Raw genomic sequence first — 22086 nt, forward strand, 5'->3', positions numbered from 1 at the left:
GCATCAGATACCTTTGTGAAACAAGCTCACAAAAGCCCTTTGCCCTCCATAATACCCTGCAGAGTTCCAAGTGCTCTGCACAAGGTGGGTGTTGGAGGCTTTGTTTGGTCCCATGGGTTGCGATTTTTCTCCCCACTGATGTGTTTGTCCCGCCTTTACTCAAAAAGTTATTACGATGGAAAGTAATCTGTAAGATTTTCTCTTTTAACTCCACTTCTTGACAAAACCTCTTCCTTTAAACAGCAGTGCACTTTGGTGTCTATAATATAGCCTCACAAAGAAACCTATTTCTTCACATAAAGAACAGAAGACTGGAACAGCTCAAATTGTATGAGATCCAACACCTGAAGATCATTTAACGTGGATCCGGACAGTCTGACCCCTTGTGGAGAGCTGCTCTGCAAACATACCAACACAGTCCCTAAATCCCAGCACTTCCGGGAGGAGCTGGTGAGTCAGCTCCAGGCTCCGTAAGCTCTTTTACAGCAAGCCTCCAGTGTCTACTCGTGCTCATTTACCATTTCCAATATAGCGTTCTCGGTAGCTTGCTCCGGGGCTTCTTTCTAATGAAGCTAATGTTCTTCCCGGAAATGGTCTTCTGGACGTCCAATTAGTATAATTAACTGAGCGAAATGACCAATATCCGTAGATTTATCAATCTGCAGTGAAAATTCCTGATTTAATAATCCTCTGGAATACTGTTCATCCCTACTTCACCCGAGATAGCATCACATCATCTGGACTATTTCTTTTCTATTTTCTCTGCTAAACAAACACTGTTGCAGTTACTATGGCGCCAATAAGGAGAGCTCTTCAGGAACTTCAAGGGCCTGGGCTTAGCACTTCCTTGCTTCCTGAGTTGCATCAGATACCTTTGTGAAACAAGCTCACAAAAGCCCTTTGCCCTCCATAATACCCTGCAGAGTTCCAAGTGCTCTGCACAAGGTGGGTGTTGGAGGCTTTGTTTGGTCCCATGGGTTTTGCGATTTTTCTCCCCACTGATGTCCTTGTCCCGCCTTTACTCAAAAAGTTATTACGATGGAAAGTAAATATTTGTTAAATTTGAATTAAAACGAGCCAAATGTATTGTGGATCTTCATGGCCTTAAGCAAACTGATGCCTAAACAGAGGTTTTAGGTTGTCTGCATTATTAAGACTTTTCTTTAACTGCATCAAAAATTCAAATGTTAGGGGCGCCTGGGTGGCTCAGTCAGTTAAGTGTCTGCCTTCGGCTCGGGTCATGATCTAAAGAGTCCTGGGATTGAACCTTGCATTGGGCTTCCTGCTCAGCAGAAGAATTTGCTTCTCCCTCTCCTTCTGCCCCTGCTTATGTGTTCCCTCTGGCTCACTCACTCTCTCAAATAAATAAAATCTTAAAAAAAAAAAAAAATTCAAATGTTAAATACAGGTAAGCAAAATAATATATCAAATCTTAATTTCCACTTAATTGTTCAAATGTTAAATACAGGTAAGCAAAATATTATATCAAATCTTAATTTCCACTTAATTTAAAAATTTACATCTGGAGTCATAAAATAGAAATACAACAATTCCTTATGTTCAAAAAGCTTTTGAAAAATTGATTTTCTGAAGCAATGAAGGTCTACAAATGTCTCTTAATGAACTAATTAAAACATGTCTTTTAGAAACAAACTTATAATTTGGAAACAATTCAATATAAAATTAGATCAAGAATCAAATATCAATCTTAAATGGTAATATCAAAACCCAATAAGTTTAAAGATACACTACACTGCAATCAAGTGGGATTTACCCCCAGGATGCGAGGGTGGCTTAATATTCCCAAATCAGCGTGATATGTCACACCAGTAAGAGAAAGGATGGGGCACCTGGGTGGCTTAGTCGGTTAAGCATCTGCCTTCAGCTCAGGTCATGATCCCAGGGTCCTGGGATGGAGCCCCGCATTGTCATTCACAATAAAAACTCAAAAAGGAGGTCTAGAGGGAACAGAGTTCAACATTTAATAAAGGCCTTATATGAAAAACCCACAGCTAACATCATAACCACTGGGGAAAAAGGACTTTTTCCTAAGGTCAAGAACAAGACAAGGATGTCCTCTCTCACCACTTTTATTCAACATACTACTGGAAGTCCTAGCCACAGCAATCCGAAAACAAACAAACAAAAAGTCATGCAAATCCATAAGGAAAATTTTAAACTCTATTTGCAGGTGACATTACACTATATAGAGAAAACTCTAAAGACTCTGCCAAAAAACTACTAGACTACTAGAACTAATAAATGAATTCAGTCAAGTCGTAGGATATAAAAATCAGTGTACAAAAATCTATCGAATTCCTATACACTAATAATGAAGCAGCAGGAAGTGAAATTAAGAAAACGATCCCATTTACAATTGTACCAAAATAAGATACCTGGGAATAAACAACCAAGGAGGTGAAAGACCTGTACTCTGAAAACTATAAAACACTGATGAAAGAAGGTCAGGATGACACAAAGAAATGGAAAGACATTTCATGCTCATGGTTGGAAGAACAAATATTGTTAAAATGTCCATACTACCCAAAGCAATGTACAGATTTCAGGCAATCCCTATCAAAATACCAGCAGCATTTTTTTATGGAACCAGAACAAATGATCCTAAAGTGCATATGAAACCACAAAAGACGCTGAATAGCCAAAGCAATCTTAAAAAACAAAACTGGAGGCATCACAATTCCAGATTTCAGCTTATACTACAAGACTGCAGTAATCAAAACGGTATGGTACTGGCAGAAAAACAGACACATAGATCAATGGAACAGAATAGAAAACCCAAAAATAAACCCAGTTATAGGATAATCCTCAACAAAGGAGGAAAGAATATCCAATGCGAAAAACACAGTCTCTTCAACAAATAGTGTTGAGAAAACTGGACTGCTTTCTTTCACCATACACCAAAAAAAAAAAAAAACAAAAAACAAAAAACAAAAAACAAAAAAAAAAACCCTTCAAATGAATTAAGGACCTAAATGTGAGACCTGAAACCATAAAAATCCTTGAACAGAGCACAGGCAGTAATTTCTCTAACATCAGCCATAGCAACATTTTTCTAGATATGTCTCCTCAGGCAATGGAAACAAAAGTAGAAATAAACTATTGGGGCTACATCAAAGGAAACAATCAGCAAAACTAAAAGGCAATCAGTGGAATGGGAGAAGGTATTTGCAAATGCCATATCTGATAAAGGGTTACTATCCAAAATATATAAAGAACTTATACAGTTCAACACCCAAAAAACAAATAATCCAATTTAAAAAATGGGCAGAAGACATGAATACACATTTCTCCAAAGATACCCTGATGGCCGACACGTCAAAAGATGCTCAACGTCACTTATCATCAGGGAAATGTAAATCAAAATTACAGTGAGTTATCACTTCACACCTGTCACAATGGCTAAAATCAACAACACAAGAAACAGCAAGTGCTGGCGAAGATGTGGAGAAATGGGAACCCTCGTGCACTACTGGTGGGAATGCAAACTGGTGTAGCCACTGTGGAAAACAGTACAGAGTTTCCTCAAAAGAATTAAAAATAGATCTACCCTATGATCCAGTAATTGCACTACTGGGCATTTACCCCACAAATACAAAAACACTAATTCAAAGGGTATATGCATCCCTATGTTTAGTGCAGCATTATTTACAATAGCCAAACTGTGGAAGCAGCCCAAGTGTCCATCGACTGACGAATGAATAAAGAAGATGGGGTGTATACATACAACGGAATATTACTCAGCCATAAGCATGAGATCTTGCCGTTTGCAACAACACGGATGGAGCTAGAGAGTATAATGCTGAGCAAAATAAGTCAGAGAAAGACAAATACCATGATTTCACTCATGTAAAATTTAAGAAACAAAACAAATGAGCAAAGGAAAAAAGAGAAACCAAGAAACAGACTCTTAACTATAGAAAACAAACTGGTGGTTACCAGGGGGAAGGTGGGGAGATGGGTGAACGAGGGGATGGGGATGACGAGTACACTTGTCATGACGAGCACTGAGTAGTGTACAGAATTGCTGAATCACTCTGTCGTACACCTGAAACTAACACTGTATGAAGATGTGTAAAAAATGAGAACTCCATCTTTACTATCTTTGTAATTTTTCTGTAAATCTAAAATTATCCCAAAATAAAATGCTTAAAAATCAAAATGAAATAATTGAATGAAATAAAATCAATCATGTCCTATTTAGCAATACTAGACACAGATGATTGTGAAGAGTGACAGTGATGTTAGTAGAGGAATAATTATGCATGTCTTCTATGTTAATAGGAAAACATTTGTGAAAAATAAAAGCAAATTAAGGAACAAAACTCACTAACTTATACTGGCATAAAAGGCAAAGAACTTCACTGATGCTAAGCCATTTGCAGTCAAGTAATAATGAGTCCGCGGAAAGTGGAGGACGGTGGCTGCTACAGAATGCTCCCTGGGCATCCTGCAGACTACCTGCCGGTTCAGTATGGCTCAGTTCAGGAAGTGGACCAAGAAAGCCCCGAATGATGTCCATGTGCATTTCCAACTTTTCTCGAAGTGCTGGTTGTAAAAGCCACCAGGATCTCATGGCCCTGAAAACTTCCTGGTTTCCCTCGTTGGGAAGTTCTGTCAGGGGCCCCATCCAACACCAGAACCACAGCACTGGGGACCAGAGGCCATCTTGGCAATACTAACCCACCTCCATAACTTGCACAGATCCAAGGAATACCTTAAGGTTAAGGCCAAGTATAACCTCCTAGATTTCAAAACCAATTTCCTTGTTCCTGGTTACCATTGCTTAAACTTGAGGAAAGCATGGTCTTACATGCTGGTAGAATGAAATGGTCCTTTAAAAGAAGAGGCTTAAATAACCATTTGTTAAGGCAACCGGGGTCTGCTTCCCCACACATTCCGCAGGCCAGCGGTTCTCAAAGTGTGGTCCGCAGAACCAGGGAGCCGGAAACTCTGGAGCGGCGCCCAGGAACCTGGGTTTTAACAAGCCCTCCAGATGATTCCGATGCATGCTCAAGTTTGGTAACCGCTGTCATAGGCCATACAGTCCAGTACTGAAAATTTGTTATCAGCAACCACAGATTAGAAACATCTGTTGACTCGAGTCTAAATGAAATTTAAAAAGAGAAGAACTTTAGAGTCACGCACAAAGCTTACTTGTGTCAAAGCACAACAGAACCTACGTTTTCTCCATAGAATTTCTTACCTGGAGGGATATGAAGTCTATATAACAGTTTGATTTTCTCATTCATTTCTCCATTATACATAACATCTGCAAAAAAAAAAAAAAGAGAGAATGAGTAGATGCAAATGGTTAAAGTACATTTGTTGTGACACAAACTACTGTGGGGAGAGAACTTAGTACGGTCAGTACTTGTTCACCCAATACTTCCTTCCCTTCCCCCAGACAACACGGCGTTTAAATAGAAAACATACAAGGTCACTCTCGAGCTGCAAGATAACCTCGTGAATTTTGTCTGGCTTCATACCTTCTGAAGGATTTTAATTTCAGGCCAGTCCCTAATACATGTCATTGTGTGGACTGCTCCACAGTGCACCCTGTCTTGTGTTCACAGACTCCTGTCCCAAATTAACTCACTGCAGCGAAGACCCACAGGGTCATACCGAGACAGCTCACAAATGCTTTGAATTCGATCAGGTGGTCCATGTTGTCATCCAGGAGCCTGAAAGTCCTCTCAGCGAGGATCTCCGTGTGGGCCCCACAGGTCCAGGGCGAGACAAGCTGAAACAAGTGTGCAAACTGCTGGGCGTCTATGCGGTACTGCTCTGCGTAGGGCCTGCTGGGGTCGTGGCGTGGGGCCATGGGCCTGGGCTGCTCCCAGTAACAGCTCATCATGTGCTCTCTCTTCAAACAAGAGGGAGAGAGGGATCTGTGAGAGATGGGGGCACCTGTGGGGGGGTGCACGCTTAAAAGCCAAGGTTAACTTGGCCTTCTCTCAGGACTCACTTGGCCTCGTAAATTATGTATTGAATAAGACCATTAGAACTCGAACAAATGAAAAAAATTAAAGTGCTTACAATCTCATTACTCTAACCAGACATGTCAAAGATCTCCCTTGTTACCTTACACTTCTTGCCCACAAGTATGTAATTTTGACCTCTTTTTCTAAGGTTTTTTCATTATAGCACACAATACCTAACAAAACTTACCATTTTAACCATTTTTTCAATGTGCAGTTCAGCTGCCATAGTTTTAATTCTAGGAGACCTAATTTTTATTCTGCTATTTTCTCATCAAATCACATCTGAAAACGAAAAAGTGCTAGACAGATCTATAGAGTAACAGAAGAAATCAGTTGCCCCGGTTGCCTGTGGGGAGGGAAAGTAGGGGTGGGGACTCACATGTAGAACCAAGTTTTTTGTTTTTTGTTTTAAAGATTTTATTATTTGAGAGAGAGAGCATGAGAAAGAGAGAGAGCAAGCGAGCAAGCTCATGAGCAGGGGACGGGGCAAAGGGGAACAAAAGACTCCCCGCCGAGGAAGGATCCCAATGTGGGACTCGATCCCAGGACCCTGGGATCATGACCTGGGCCGAAGGCAGCCACTTAACCAACTGAGCCACCCAGGTGCCCCAGAACCAAGTCTTTTTACTGCATACTTTCTTATAAGTTTTGAATTTTGAACCAGATGAATATATTAACAATTCAAAAACTGGAAGTAAAAAAAAAAAAAAAAAGTAATTCAAAGTCTTGGGAATACACTGACAGCTAGAGCAATCAAAACTGGCGCTGTCCCTGAGGTTCGCCTCTTTAGGATACATCTCTTATACCCACGCTAAATCACCTCTTGGGACATCTCAACTCACTGAAATAATCTCCAGCGACTGCAAGCTTCTGCACGATTGTAGTGTCCCCCACCCATCGCGGTGGCGCAGAAACAAGTACGGACGCTGTAATGTGTAAGCACAGATCCTTGGATGAAAACCAAAATGCCATTTATAATTTTACTGTCATATTTCCTGGCAGCCAAGTTCTTCAAATGGCCTTCGCAGAATTGTGAAAAATACCACAAGAACTTTTCAGGGTGAAACAAAGGTCTAATGAATTTCCATTCCTAAAAACCCAAGACACACTAAGAAAGTCCACTGTCTAGCTGTGCATCCTGTGGCGCTGAAGACCCACAGAATCCTGCCAAGAACACAATTATAGTAAGTAAGCCAAGGACTGATGCAACCAGCTGACACAGAATCCTACAGAAAAACAAGCCCCTGCATATTAGCAGCTGATACACAGAAGCACACAATTAGCTGTAGTCAACCTCGCTAATGGATAAACAAATTTAAATTAAAATAAAACACAGTTTTCTACAAGACTAGCAAAATTGCAAAAAAATCCATAATAAAAGCTAGCTGGATGTGGAGTGTAGGAAATGAGCACTCTCGGACATCATCAGTGGAATGAAATTTGAAAAATCAAACACACTTTAGCAATAGCGGCTACAGTTTGGTTTGTGCATCCCTAAGGACCCCATCCTACAGAAACTGCAGCACTGGTGTCCAGGGAAAGGCACAAAGACGCTCAGTCCAGCACAGTGTATGAAGCAGCAAAAAACTAGAAACAAATGTGTCTCAATAGGTGAATGGTTAAGTAAATTATGGTTCAGCCCTACAACGAAACTGTACGGCTGTTTTCTCATGTAGCATAATCTGTCATGTGGCGGGGGGGAGTGTGTGTCTGGGAGAGACAGTATAAAAGGAAAAAAAAAATCAGGAAAGATATTCACCAATTCGTTAACAGTAATTACCAGCACAAGGGTAAGACTGTAGCCACAGACAGGATGAGACCCTTTCATTTTTTGCTTAAAAGTTTTTTTTTTTTTTAATGGTAAGAGTAGGTATAATTTTAGTCTTTATTTTGTGATCTTTAATTAAAATTTGAAAATAAAAGTCTTAACCAGAACATGTAAGCAAGTAAAATATTATTAAAGATACCAAATGCTCTCTAAGGCCCGATAATTCACCAAGAGTGAATGGATTTAACTGATCGTTAGTAACGGCAGGTTTATGGAACGCATAAGTAACTGTTTCAGGTCTTTGGTGTTCCCTGAAGTATTCTAGGACACCGAGTCTGTATCATACTGTTCACATCTTACTTAGGTAAGATTAATGATGCTGTTTTCAATTTGAGAGAACAGGAGACAGACATCACAAATACGAATTCATGTAATTTGAAAGACTGCTTGACAACACAGATGGACCATGAAGGCACTATTGCTAAGTGAAAGAAGTCAGACATAAGAAAGGAAACAGGGGCGCCTGGGTGGCGCAGTCGTTAAGCGTCTGCCTTCGGCTCAGGGCATGATTCCGGTGTTATGGGATCGAGCCCCACATCAGGCTCCTCCGCTATGAGCCTGCTTCTTCCTCTCCCACTCCCCCTGCTTGTGTTCCCTCTCTTGCTGGCTGGCTCTATCTCTGTCAAATAAGTAAATAAAATCTTGAAAAAAAGAAGAAAGGAAACATACTATATGATCTCACTTACATGTAGAATCTAAAAAAAAAAAAAAAAACGCAAACTCAGAAAAAGAGATCAGACTTGTGGTTCTTCAAGGCTGGGGTGAGGAGTGGAGGCACTGGAGGAGGTGGCCAGAAGTTATTCTAACTTCCGGTTAGAATAGGCACTAGGTCTCCCATCCAAGTACTAACCAGACCCGACCCTGCTTAGCTTCCAAGATCAGACAAGATCGGGTGCGTTCAGGGTGGTATGGCCGTAGACTAGAATAGGCACTAGGTCTCCCATCCAAGTACTAACCAGACCCGACCCTGCTTAGCTTCCAAGATCAGACAAGATCTGGTGCGTTCAGGGTGGTATGGCCGTAGACTAGAATAGGCACTAGGGATGTGCTGTACGACGTGGTGACATGATGGCTATATGGTGTATCTTAGTTGCTAAGGGAGTGGATCCTAAAGGCCTCATCACAAGGAAAAAAAAAATTTTTATATCTACAGGAGATGGATTCTAATTAAACTTACTGTACTAATCACTTGACAATATATGTAAGTCCTGTTGTATGCTTTAAACTCACACAGGCACTAGGGATGTGCTGTACGACGTGGTGACATGATGGCTATATGGTGTATCTTAGTTGCTAAGGGAGTGGATCCTAAAGGCCTCATCACAAGGAAAAAAAAATTTTTTTTATATCTACAGGAGATGGATTCTAATTAAACTTACTGTACTAATCACTTGACAATATATGTAAGTCCTGTTGTATGCTTTAAACTCACACAGTGCTGTATATTGGTTATATCTGTAAAACTCAAAGGAAAAAATTGCATTCAAGCATTAAAAAATTGCTTTAACAATAAAAATAGATTTCATTAAGTACCAACCACATTGTTCATCTTGAATAGGAAAGAATGTTAAATGAAGTCGGTCAGAGCTATTTCTTCTTAACACAAAGCGATCATGCCTATTCATCCCAGGCTTAGGGAAGGATGCAATGAAGTTAAGGAACAGAAGAACCTTTATTACTAACCTATCACGTATTTATAAAACAATGGAAGGATAGCTCTATGTGACCCTTTCCCTGAAAAAATGAAATTCTGATTGAAAAGACCAGAAGTAGGGACACCTGGGTGACTCAGTCAGACGTCCAACTCTTGGTTTTGGCTCAGGTCATGATTCCAGGGTTCTGGTATTGAGCCCCGCATCGGGCTTTCTGCTCAGCAGGGAGTCTGCTTCTCCCTCTGCCCCCCCACCCCCACTCGTGATCTCTCTCTCTCTCAAATAAGTAAAATCTTTTAAAAAAATAAATGAGTTATGTGGCAACATGGAAAAGTGTTAATAACAGTATCAAGGGAAAATAGAAGACAAAGTAGCACCAATACCAGTCAAATATAAAAATATGTCTACATGTATTATGGGTGGGATTATGAGTCATCACAAAGTATAGGAGGTGGTAATGTCAGTAATGGTCACCGTTCCATCTACTAAGGCCCGGGAACTCCATGTAGAACAGTGTGGAATGGGTTACCAGCACCAAAGGAAGGCCCTCTGCAGAGCACAGCTCTCATGTGAGCCGTAGGCAGACGAGACAAAGACGGAGCTGGCAGGTGGGGCAGCTCCGGCCTCTGCTACCACCACACAGGCACGTGGCAGACCCCTCCAGTGCCCACGTGCTCACCCACCCCGCCCCGCCCCCCCTCACCCAAGGCTGACAGGCTTGGGCCTGTCACTCCCTCATCTTCCCAGAGTTTCCTACCTTGAATAAGTCGTAGAGTTCTTCCAGGTCTTCAGGAAGAATGGAGACTTCTGGGATCACAACTCGGAGCTTGAGGAAAGAACCAAGAGCAGTGGAGTGAATTCTCTGCCTGCACCTGGGAGGATCAGAGGGAACACGGGGCTTTTCTTGCTCGTGGGGGACGCCAGGCGCAAGTCCTGTCTACCGGAGCAGTCTGTTCCTTTCTGACACCAAGATCACGTTATGGTAACTTTCTCAAGGTGTTTACCCTCAGCCTTTCCAATTCACACAGCAGTGCCTCGGGACAAATGCGTAATTCTAACAGAAATCGAACTCTTGCAAAGACGTGGCTCGGGCAGGAAGTCCCTCCTGAAGAACGACTCACACTGCAGGCCTCTGCGCCGGGCATCTTCTATATCACACCTCATTTAGTCCCAGATGCTGGGTATTAGTACCCCATTTTACAACGGGGGAAACTGAGGCTCATGGATTGCTCACAATCCATCTGACTCTAAACCCCGTTTCTACACCAGGTCACCCTAATTCAATGCCGGGGGAGCGGCGTGGCAATCTTTTTTTTTTTTTTTTAGGTTTATTTATATTTAATAATCTTTACACGCAGCACAGGGCTTGAACTTGGGACCCCAAGGTTCGAGAGTCACATGCCACCCAGGTGCCCCAAAAGCTGCCATTCTTCTGAGACAAACGGAACGGAACCCAGGTCAGCGCCCGACTGCCATTCTGACAACCCGTGACTCACCACGTTCTGCTTTGTGGTGTCTTCGTGGCCCTGGAGAACCCGGATCCGGTGCTTACAGCGCAGGTGCTCAATCTGCTCCACAGACTGGTCTCCAAATTTCTGCAGAGAAACGAGGAGTCACTCATGCACACAATCCCTTTTTTCATACAGAGGACAGAAGTAGCAGCAGGGAACCTCCCTCAAAATCCGTCTCTGAACAAGCTTCCCAGAGGATGGGGGTGGGGGGCATGGGGCCGGACCCACTTACCTCATAGGAGTCCCGGATCAGGTCGGCAATGTCAGTCCCAGGGTAGGGCTCCTGGTCATCGGAGAAAAAGGCATGGTGGCTGCCAACTGGGGGTCCGGGGCTGTCCTCATTCTTAATGTGATCTAGAAACCTGAGCACAGAACCCACCACTGAAGTACTGGTTTCCCCTCACCCGCAACGCACCACACCTGCTACCTTCCCAGGGGCCGTGGGACATGTCAGAGCGCTTTCAGACACAGCTCATTCGTCTCCAAGCACTGGGGGGAGGGCACCAGAGCAACTACTGTGCTCCCTTAGAGAAAAGGAGATGTGCTGAAAGCCAGACTTGTCCATCTGGGCTCCATGGGTGGGTTTGCAGGGACCTGGGACTCTCTGGTGAAGTCAATACGAAGTTCTGTGCATGCGTGCCACTGTAAGCTTCCACAGTATTCTGAAAGGGAAACTTTCATCGGTCTTTCAACTTGCCCTCAGCTCCAAGAGAACCAGGTTCCAGTCCTTGGCCTCGTGGGACTTTTCTTGCCCGGCAACACACCAGCCCCTACACATCAAATGTCTGAAACCTCCAGCTGGCTGCCTGAGACCACCATTTCCCAGTGCCTGCCTGCCCCATTCAAGGCCACTATGAGTGTGTATCTCTTCAGAGAAAAGCACGGATAACCTGCTCTCCTGTACCCTCTCTCACTTGCCAGAGAGGAGCAGGGAAGATGGCGCTCTTCACCACACACAGGCAACAGTGCCACCTGACTGGGGAGAGGCCACGGTGTGACAAGTGGCAGAGTGGAAGGAAAAATTCCACAGTGACAGCCCTGCTGGGCACCCACTGCTGCCTCCACCTGGTCTATTTTGCAGAGCCCTCGATGCTCCCCCACCCCACCCACCGCCATGAGCCCACCTGCTGAGGACCATGAGGGCCTGGCCATCGTCCTTGCTGCTGCACAGGCCCTGGGCATTGGCTTCCAGCACGGCCAGCCCCAGCTGGAAAATGGCTTTGATCCCATCGTAGAAGAAGCAATCCACAACGCTCACCGCACTCTCCAGAGGCATAATGCTGAGGAACAGAGTCAGGAACCAGGAGAGAGAGATGGACGCAAGGGCTGAGAGGTCATTCATGTGCTCCGCCAACTCGGGGAGGTGCTCCTTGATGAGCTCCTCGAAGACCGACTGGTCCACCTGGGCCCCTGGAAAAGGCAGGCCGCAGAGACTTGGCTGGGGAAGGATTCACACTTTCTAAAGTTAACCTGAAATTGAAACTACTCTGACGAGCAGAACAATGAAACAGAATTTGAGTCCAGAGAAGGACTCATACTTAACTGATTTTTGACACTGACTAGAGTAATTCAGTGGAGAAAGGATAGTATTTTCAAAAAACAATGCTCAATCAGGTGCATACCTGTGTGGGGGCAGACGGGACCTCAAGTCCTACTTCACATCAGACAAGAAAATACATTTGAAATGTGTCATAGACCTAGATATAAAAGCTAATACTATAAAGCTTCTAAAGAAAAACACAGGAAAAAGGCAACATTTCTTAGGACACAAAAAGCATTAGCCACAGAAAAAAATTATACATTGGACTTCATGAAAATAAAAGACTGGTATTCTCCGTAAAACATTAATAAAAATAATAATGCAAACTTCACACAGAGAAAATATTTATAATACATAAGCCTGACAAGGGTCCTGTATTCAAAATAACAACTCTTACAACTTAGTGGTCAATAACCCCTTTTTTCTTTAAATAGGCAAAAGATGTGAGCAGCCACTTCAAAAGAGACCATAAACAAATGGCCGGTAAGCACAGAAAAATATGTTCAACATCATTCATCAAAGAAAGGCAAAGTAAAACCTGCATGATAGTTCCCTTCTTCCCCACTAGAATGGAAAAACTTAAAAAGACAATTCTGAAGGCTAACAGGGACGTGGGGCAACCAGAACTCATACGTTGCTGGTAGGGGATCTGTGACTGCGGTAATATTCACTTTGAAAAACCGGCAGTTTCTTATAAAGTTAAAAATCCATCTAACCTATGACCTAGCAATTCTACTCCTAGGTAAATAGTCAAGAAAATGGGCAATCTTGATTCAGAGAGACCTACACATGAATGTGGATTTCAACTTCACTTACAATAAAAGACTGGAAACAACGCAGACCTCTAAGAGGTGATGGGATCAGCAAATCACGGTCTGAGTGAAGTGCGACTCAGCCAGAAGAAGGGGCAGAGTGCTAACGCTCCAGCAACCTCACGTCGTACGCAGGAAAACAGACACGGAAGAGTGCGTTCTCCAGAATTACATTTAGACCAAGTGCAAGAACTTGGGCCAAACTAAGCCGTGGTGACAGACATCAGGACCGAGTGTTCCCTGTGGCAGGGAAGGGGCAGAAGGGAACTCTGTGGGCTATGGAAATGCTCCAGCCTGTGCCGGGGCGGTGCTCACACGGGTGCACACATTACCACGGAGCCTCTGCTGAGCAGGCCCCGTCCCGCAGCAACACCGTCACGGCGGCTTTGGCAGCTTGCCTCCCAGTGACCTGAGGCTCCGATGATTCCGTGCTACCGTGTACAAGGTTGAACTGCCTCCCCCAGCATAAAGTGGAAAGGGAAGGAAGCCCATCACTCAGGCACCTGGAAGGAGCCAGGGAAGACAGTCTAGAGCATACTGAAAGGCCACCAAAAGGCACCAAGTGGCCACATCCTTCCCGGCCCAACCCCTCCTTACTCCCAGTGGTCCTCACATTCCCTCAGCTCTTTGGACACCAGTCTTCAGGAGCGTTTTCTTCCTGCCCTGCCCCACCTCCAGTCCTTTGCCAAATTCTGTCTCAAATTGGTTCTTTTGTTTCTGTTGGAAACAGAATTTTAGGCCATCTCCAAAAAGGGTATCTGAGAGTAGCAACAAGCCAAAGCCATGTTTCTGTCATTTTGACCACTAGGAGGTGCTAGACCACAGGGATTCTGCAAATTCCAACCGCCACAGGAAAGGCAGGCGCCAGGTGAGTGCCTGAGTGCTGTGGGGTCATAGTTCTGCCCAGAGCGGGGGCAGCAACAATGGGCCTTCTCACTTACCAGTGTATGCAAGTCCAGGGCGGCGGGGGCATTTCCCAAGTCTGTCCTTCAGGTCCAGCCTCGAGAGTCGCCAGCCCTGCTCTACGCACCTCCTCTCCACAAGGGAAAGGGGCACGTCTGTCTGCATGAGCTCCTTGGGTACGGAGGGCAAAACCACCCTCCCTTCCCAGGCCACAGTATCAGCGAAAACCTCTCTGGTTTTCAATTTTCAACTTGTTTCTCAAACCTAAACATTCTTTTCAGGTAACCTCACTCCACCCTTTTGCCAGAACGGTGCAAAGATTACACCAGTTGGTTTTGCACATTTGAGAGCCAAACAGTGTTTGTACAGAGACCAGCTGAGCTGCACAGGGGATTTCTGAACAAGGACTGATGACAAATGTCTTTGCCCAGGCTCTGTCCCTGCTCCCCAAGCACAGAAGAGGAAGAGGGGGAGGAAGGAGGCAGTTTACCAATGACTCGGTGGTTGAAGTAGTCGGGGAGCATCCGCTCACACACAGCAACGAGCAACCAGAAGGCCTCCTCCTCCTTGGCGTACAGCAGCAAAACGGAGGTCAGGATGTTCATGGACTGCTCAGGGTTCACAGAGGAGGGCATGGTCAGTGAGCGGGCCATGTCGCACCACACAGACAGTAAAAACCACACAAGTCCTCATGGAACACACATCAAAAACTAATGATACAATGTATGGTAACTAACATAATAAAATAAAATTTAAACACACACACACACAAGCCCCAAGGGTCCACAGACGTCAAGGCTGTAGATGAGACACCCAGTCTAGCCCAACCACGCTAACACTTATGAAGTGGAATGACCATATGGATCAACATGGTCCCCACAAGACACCCCAGGCTGAGCGACCAGCCACCGTTCTGTCACTGTCCCCATCTAGGAATGCTGGGGTCAGCTGTGGTGCACGCCTCAGGCTCAGGTCAAACCCAGCTACTCTGCATGTATGTTTTTGTTTTTCTTAAAGATTTTATTTATTTATAAAATAAATAAAGGGAGGGAGGGTGGGAGGAAGGGTGGGCACAGAGGGAGAAGCAGACTCCCCACTGAGCAGAGAGCCCAATGTTGGGCTTGATCCCAGGACCCTGAGATCGTGACCCGGGCCAAAGGCAGATGCTTAACCAATTGAGCCACCCAGGCGCCCCTGTGTATGTTCTAACACACACACACACACACACACACACACACGCACAAAACATTCACGCGTTGATTTTGTCTTTCACAGGAAAACAAAGTTTAAACTCTTCTATATTCAAGTATCAGAAAATTCTCTACCCCAGTCTTGTGCTGGGGCGGGGCAGGGGTGTTTTATTTTACTGGGTTTTATTCTGTGCTTGTTTACCACATCCCTGAGTAAACTTTCGGAGTAAACTCAACAACTGCTCAGAGGGCGTCTTACCTCCACTTGTGTTTCCTGAAGGAAAGGGATCGGCCCCAAACATCTTTTTCCTCCCCAAATAGCACTGATATTTTAAAAATAATCCCTGTAACTTCTGTAGAGATCTAGAAAGATAAAGCTCCACAGAAGCGTTATCAGTGCTGTCCTACAGCGGAGGCCTGGAGGGGTGGTGAAGACGATCTGTCCTGCCATGGACAGTGACTCATCACGTGCACTGAACCAAGCATGGGCACTCAAGTAATCAGCCTGTTTGACTATACAAAGATGATTCCTTTGCCCTTATTCGATACATTCTTTAAGAGAAGAGACAAAGCACAGAGACTTCACAGGACAGTCCTTGGTACCAGACAGCCGAGAACAACAGAACCCAAAAGCTGGGTGATCAACACAAGACACGGACTCAAAGATTTCTGTTCCCCCACTGCACACCTCACCTGGCAGTACCCAATTTTGGGGTTCCGGTGAGCATAGGCCGTCAGGACTCTCCTCAAAGCAGCAATTCCTGTTTCATTTTGGAAGGCAGGGTGCTCCGGTAAGGAACGATGCAGGTCCCGTTCTATCTCCTCGGTCACCAGGCAACATTTTCCCATGGACTCCTCCACCAGATTGCCATAGTAACCCGGATGCGAGGCGAGATCGGTTACAGCATCTGACGATTTAAAAGTAATTTTTCAAGGGGGTGGATTACCAGGACAGAGTCAACATGGGGAGGGGGATTGTCCTGCCGGAAGACTCAATGGGGTCTCGTTACTTGAGGGACAGAAAATATTTTGAGACCACACACAACCAAAGGACTTCATTTCTGCCAAAAACAAAAAAGAAAAAATGAAACAACATGTCTTTTCTAAGAATAACCTTATAGAGAGGGGGGAAACAGCTCATACTAGAAACAATTGTATTAATATGCTTTTAGTAAGTTGTATTCTCTAGTAATAGGAAGAGCGGATACATGTATCTACACAGACACACAATTTTCATATATTAACACGAAATTACTGAGTATGTATGTGCAAAACACATGAGAAGGTGCACTATGTTTAGTAATCAAAACAATTATCAAGGAGCCAACAAGAAACTCTGAGGCTGGGCAACCAAGGAGAGCCCACCCACCCCCGAGCCCCCGCCAAGCCTCTAACAGGCAGGGACCTCAGGGGTGAGGCGTCGACAGAACACCAGCCAGCACCAGGGCACCTGTGCTCCCGCCTCCAGCCCCATGCAGCAAGGTCCCGGGAGATCAGGGCAAGCAGAAAGGGCCCAGTTCTGCCTTTAATCACCAGTCTAGGCTTTTAAATTCTGATTGGGTTTAGTATGCTGCGCTCATCAACTCAACCTTCTGCTGACTCTGATTCCCCATCACATCCCATAAACAATCACTACGACACTCCCCTGTACTCAATGCTTAATACTAACAGCTGCCACTCAACCCGCAACACCCTAAACCCCACAGCAATCTTTCTGTCAACACATCACTTGAAAGGCAAGACAGCCCTTTAGGAGCTAGCTTTTTTTTTTTTTTTTTTTAATACGATGTGTATGTTCATTAGAGGCAGACTATAAACCAGTGGCATTAACAGGTGTCGCCTGTTAGGTGGTTAAGGTGAGTCATGTGACTTTCTTTGCTCGTTCCTATTTTCCTTTCAGCTCTGAGTAGAGATTGTTTTCATTAAATACAAAAATACAGAAGACATTTTTAATTTCAAAAAGGCCTGTCTTGCTGAAGAAACCAGCCAAAAGGGACTCCGCATGTGAAACGAGGTGAGCAGTAAGAACCCATCAATGAATCCCAGCTAAGCACATGCCAGCAAGTATGGCGGGAAGCAGGACACGTGCATCTGGGCATCCTGGGCCAGAGAGGGGATGGGCTTGGCTATTTGGGGGAGAGACTGAGAAGAGGGAAGAGAGATGACTGGGGTGAAAGTCTGGCATGAAGCCACATGAGGGAGGAACATAAGAAGGGTGCAAGGAGAAGACAGGTACCCAGGCCTGGCCTGCAGGAGGCTCGGCTGACCTGAGCACAGCAGGGCCACTGAGAAGAGCAGACCTCCTCCGCAGGCCTCCCGCAGCACCCTGATAGGAGCAGCAAAGTCACACCACTGGACGACAGGGGCCTTCCCTTCCTGCCCACAAGGCCCCACCACTTCTACTGAGCCAGACGAAACGGCCGCCCTCGGTGCAGAGACATTGCTCAACATGGCTCTAGAGAAGTCAGTCCTTGTCTCTGCCCACCGACGGGTGAGTGTCCTGATGAGAGATTCCCAGACATCACCAAACAGCAGCAGAGGGAGAGTCCTGCGGCCTGAGGCCAGACAAGGTTACTGAATGGCTCAAGTGGATTAGGAGGAGGAAGTGGGGCAGAATCTCTGCAATGGTACCTCCTGGGGGTGCCGTGCATCTTCCACAGAGGAGGGACCAACAGAAAGCGTGCCGGGGGATTTATTTCAACACCACTGCGAGTGAACAACACACAGAGAAGAGCAGTTTGTTTGTTTAGTTGAGTTCAGAATGTATGTCCTAGAAAGACACTTCACTTCTAGGAGGTTCTTTAAAGAGTCCTCATGACGACATATGGACTCAAAGTTATTTTTAAAGGAGAGGAGATCCCTTCAGCCAGACCTCACATTGGCCAAGGAAGACACTGCAGCCCAGAGGTCTCGAGCAACTGGACCAAGGTCCCACAGCTAACACAGTAAGGGTGCCGAAGTTCTTGTCTGGGAACATCGCAGGAAGAATCCAGAGACGGAGGACATGTCCGCATATACATGCTGGTCAGATCTGGGCCTCTGTTCCTGTGTCTGCTCCAGAAAGAACAGTTGAAGGAAGACACCGCAGCCCAGTCTCAGGCAACTGGACCAAGGTCCCACAGCTAACACAGTAAGGGTGCTGAAGTTCTTGTCTGGGAACATCGCAGGAAGAATCCAGAGGTGGAGGACATACACGCTGGTCAGATCTGGGCCTCTGTTCCTGTGTCTGCTCCAGAAAGAACAGTTGAAATACCAGCAACACTTACCTGAGAAAAGCAGCCAGAGTTTGCCACGTAAAGATTCAGGGATCCCCATGGCTACAAGCTTCCGGATCTTCTCTGTGCGAAACATACACACGGTTCTGCCATATTCCACAAAGTGGTCATTCCACAGGTTTATTTTTATCTGTTCCCTGGACTGGAGATGGAAACGCTGTTAATGGACAAAGAAGCCCCTCCACGCCTTCCACCACAACCCACAGCAGAGGGAGGCTGCCTCAGTTAACAGAGGGACCAACAGTGATAGGCAACTGGTTCAGCAAATATTCCTGAAACACTTGCAGGCACAGAGGATGTAAAGATGAATAACACAGAGTACCAGCCCTTCTGGAGTTCAGAGCCCAGCAGGAGTGTTTTACACAAATAAAATGCTATTTCCTTGGCAAAGTTGATCTTAAGAGTAGGTTTGTCCAAATAGTCAAGTCCAAAGCACTGGGAGGGTGGGGTGGGGGTGGGGGACGTTAGGGGAAGCATTTCAGGATGTCGACACCAAGCCAGCTGTTGAAACACGGCTCAGCTCAGAGGGCGAACAAGGGCAAGGGCAGGGGGATCATAATTTGCCCTGAGCTCCAGGACAGCCAGAGGAAAAATTAAACCTGAAAAAAAATCACACTGTTCTCATTATCAGACACAAGACAGATACCATTTCTCTAGGCAACTAAAAATCCTTTAAAATCGTCCCTAGATGACAGGAGTTCTTAGTACCCTTGAAGCAGCATGTTTAATATGCTTTTCATTATCTGCATTCTCCAGTAATGGGAGGGGCTTCCCCATATATTCACTATTCTTACAGGTTTAGTCAGGAGTTCAATGAGCTGCTCTGTGTAAAGCATATCAGAAGATTCTGTTTTGAATGAATAAAGCTAACAATTATATAGTAGCCAACAAGGCAACAAGGCACAGCTTGGGGTAGTAATGTCCACAGACACCCGCAGCACATGTGGTCCCAATGCAGCCTCCCTCCAGCCGCAGGGTCTTTTCAGAGTACAATTTCTAGCCTCTTTACCCTACTGTGCATGACATTTCCCTTGGATTCTCCCTACAAAGAGGAGAAGGATAAGTAGATGTAACAGAAATATCTTTCGTCCAGGAAAACTACAGCACAGGAGACCTTTTGTTCCGGGAGAGAACCAAGCAGTACTGTAAAAGGAGCTCATACAGACGCCCTGGGTAAGAAGAGAAACCTTGTTCTGCACCTGCAAGAACCCACAAAGGACAGCACTGATGGCTCTCCAGGTCACATGGCCAAGAGCTATGTCAAAGAGCCACTTAAGGGGCAGGTAGGGAAAGCCACCGGCCTCGGTCATCTGACCACATCCTCCATGTACGGGACGTGCTCAGGCAATGGCATCAGCCGAGCCCTTCCACTACTGCCCAGGAGGGAGAGGGAGAGGCGCCAGCTCCTGGGGCAGCCAGCAACCTGCACCACACCCGCTCTCCCGAGGCCCTCGGGGCTGGCGCTAGCAGGTGCGTCGGACAGCTGGGAACCCCCACCCATGCTGGCTCTGCTGGGGCCCGGGGCGGGGGGGGGGGGCAGAGCCAGGCCACCCACCATTCGAGAGTCGGGGCTCTGGCTGCCTGCCTGCTGGAAGACAGAGATCAGGGCCTCGGGGTGGAGCCTCGGGCTCTTCTCTTTTTCACTTTCTTCGCTATTTTGAGAGGACACCTTTTCAAGATCCCCAAACTTGTGGTCACTGCACATGCTTGTTGAATGAAACACAGGTGAAGTCTGCTGGAAAGAAAAAAAAAAAAGGAAGGAGCTAGAAGAAAGTCGTTACTTATGGAAGTCTTTGTGTTGCCTTTGGAGGCGCAAAGGTAACATTTTCTTTAATTTATTTATTTGAGAGAGAGAGAGAAAGAGTAAGCATAAGCAAGCAGGGGGAGAAGGAGAGAGAGAATCCTCAAGCAGACTCCCCACTGAACATGGAGCCTGACAAGGGGCTTGATCTCAGGACCCCGGGATTGTGACTTGAGCTGAGATCGAGTCCAGCGCATAACCGACTGAACCACCCAGGCTCCCCGAAGGTAACATATTTAAACATGCCTATCTAGGACTCAAGGGAAACAGACTAACATTAGCCCCAACAGATCTGATCCTCAGAAGAGAAGATGGTCCACACTGTGCTTTCCTGAAGGCCTCTCACAGCATACAGAGCATGGGTCCAAAAGGGGCAGACAAGCCCCATTCCTTGTATGCTTCCAGAACTGAGGACGACCATCCTAGAAAACAGCTCTCGGGTACTGAGAGACTATCTCCTTTCCTCCCTGTCACTGCACGGGTAAAAAGAGGTGAAGAAAGAGAGGGATGGGTGTGAAACAGCAGGAGAGGAGGTCCCAGCGGATCCAGCAGGTCTTTTTTCCAGCCGTCCAGTGTTAAGGACAATGTAACTTCTCTTTTAACAAGTTCCATCTGCCCCAAATAACATCCCTTCAACCTCAGGGGTGGGGGACACTGACCCCTCCAACTTGTGAGGAGGGTGTCCACTAACCTGCAGGTCGATACCCCCATCAAACCCTCCAGCCTGGGAGGGGTTGCCCTGTCAATCCTGCTGACGTGTGTGTGTACCCCACCAACCTCTCTAACATAGGGAGGGGTGCCCATCAGTTCCCCTAACCTCTGGTAAGGGGTGCCCCATGAACTCCTCTGACCTGTGAGCAGGGTGCCCTGTGAGCCCCTCTAAGCTGTGTTGCACCTCTCAGGACCCCTAGAGTATCAGAAGTGACACACTGTCTGATACACAGGCCCAATCATCTCGAACACAGTTCTCTCGTTCCCAAGTGGATCGTGGTTATGTGCACCCCCTTTAGAGACCGCTGCCCTAGAGGTGGTGAGAAAAGAGATCTTCACTTTATAGGATCCCGCCGTTTCTAAGCCTCATACCAGGTCTTCGTCTCGTGAGGTGTCATAACGCACGGGGTGGTTGGCGTGCACCTGCTTCAGCCTCACGAGCAGGCTCTCCACCAAGTTATCTCTGTCCTTCAGCTCGATGAACTGGAAGGCCATCTTGCTCCTGATGCTGATGATGATGGGATTGGGGAGCAGACTTGTGTCCTCCATCTTCTCAATGCTCACCACCTATTGCAAAAAGTTACACAAAGAAGGTACAGCGAGAGACAAAGGAGGGCAGGCATTTCAATCACCTATTTAGAAAATATCACCGAATAGAAGGTAAAACCAAACAACCGCCCTAGGGAGCGGATACAGAAGTTTAAAAGTATCCAAGGCAGCCCGTTCACAACAGCCGAAAGGTGAAAGTAACTCCAGTACCCATCAACAGGTGAACGGAGAAACGAAATGTGATCTAGCCACACAACTGAATATTATTCGGCCTTAAAAAGGACAGAAGTTCTGACACGTGCTACAAATGGA

At 45.8% G+C, this 22086-nt stretch overlaps 1 protein-coding gene across 4 annotated transcripts in view; it reads right to left on the reverse strand.

The window, feature by feature from the left end:
- Nucleotides 1-22086, reverse strand: part of TBC1D8 (TBC1 domain family member 8) — a 111807-nt gene that overhangs the window by 11197 nt on the left and 78524 nt on the right. For 2 of the 4 annotated variants that reach the window (XM_040623591.1, XM_040623594.1), the window contains exons 7-17: nt 21598-21792; nt 20269-20445; nt 18705-18855; nt 16132-16346; nt 14739-14856; nt 12118-12403; nt 11226-11355; nt 10979-11077; nt 10240-10308; nt 5644-5884; nt 5225-5290 (exon numbers count right to left, since the gene is read on the reverse strand). In XM_040623591.1, coding sequence (XP_040479525.1) covers nt 5225-5290; nt 5644-5884; nt 10240-10308; nt 10979-11077; nt 11226-11355; nt 12118-12403; nt 14739-14856; nt 16132-16346; nt 18705-18855; nt 20269-20445; nt 21598-21792 — 1747 coding nt within the window. Of the gene's footprint in view, nt 1-5224; nt 5291-5643; nt 5885-10239; nt 10309-10978; nt 11078-11225; nt 11356-12117; nt 12404-14738; nt 14857-16131; nt 16347-18704; nt 18856-20268; nt 20449-21597; nt 21793-22086 lie in introns of all 4 variants that reach the window. The other 2 variants (XM_040623590.1, XM_040623593.1) reach the window with 2 other exon arrangements.

Source organism: Ursus maritimus, unplaced genomic scaffold, assembly GCF_017311325.1.
Source record: "Ursus maritimus isolate PB19 unplaced genomic scaffold, ASM1731132v1 scaffold_6, whole genome shotgun sequence".
Lineage (NCBI taxonomy): Eukaryota > Metazoa > Chordata > Mammalia > Carnivora > Ursidae > Ursus > Ursus maritimus.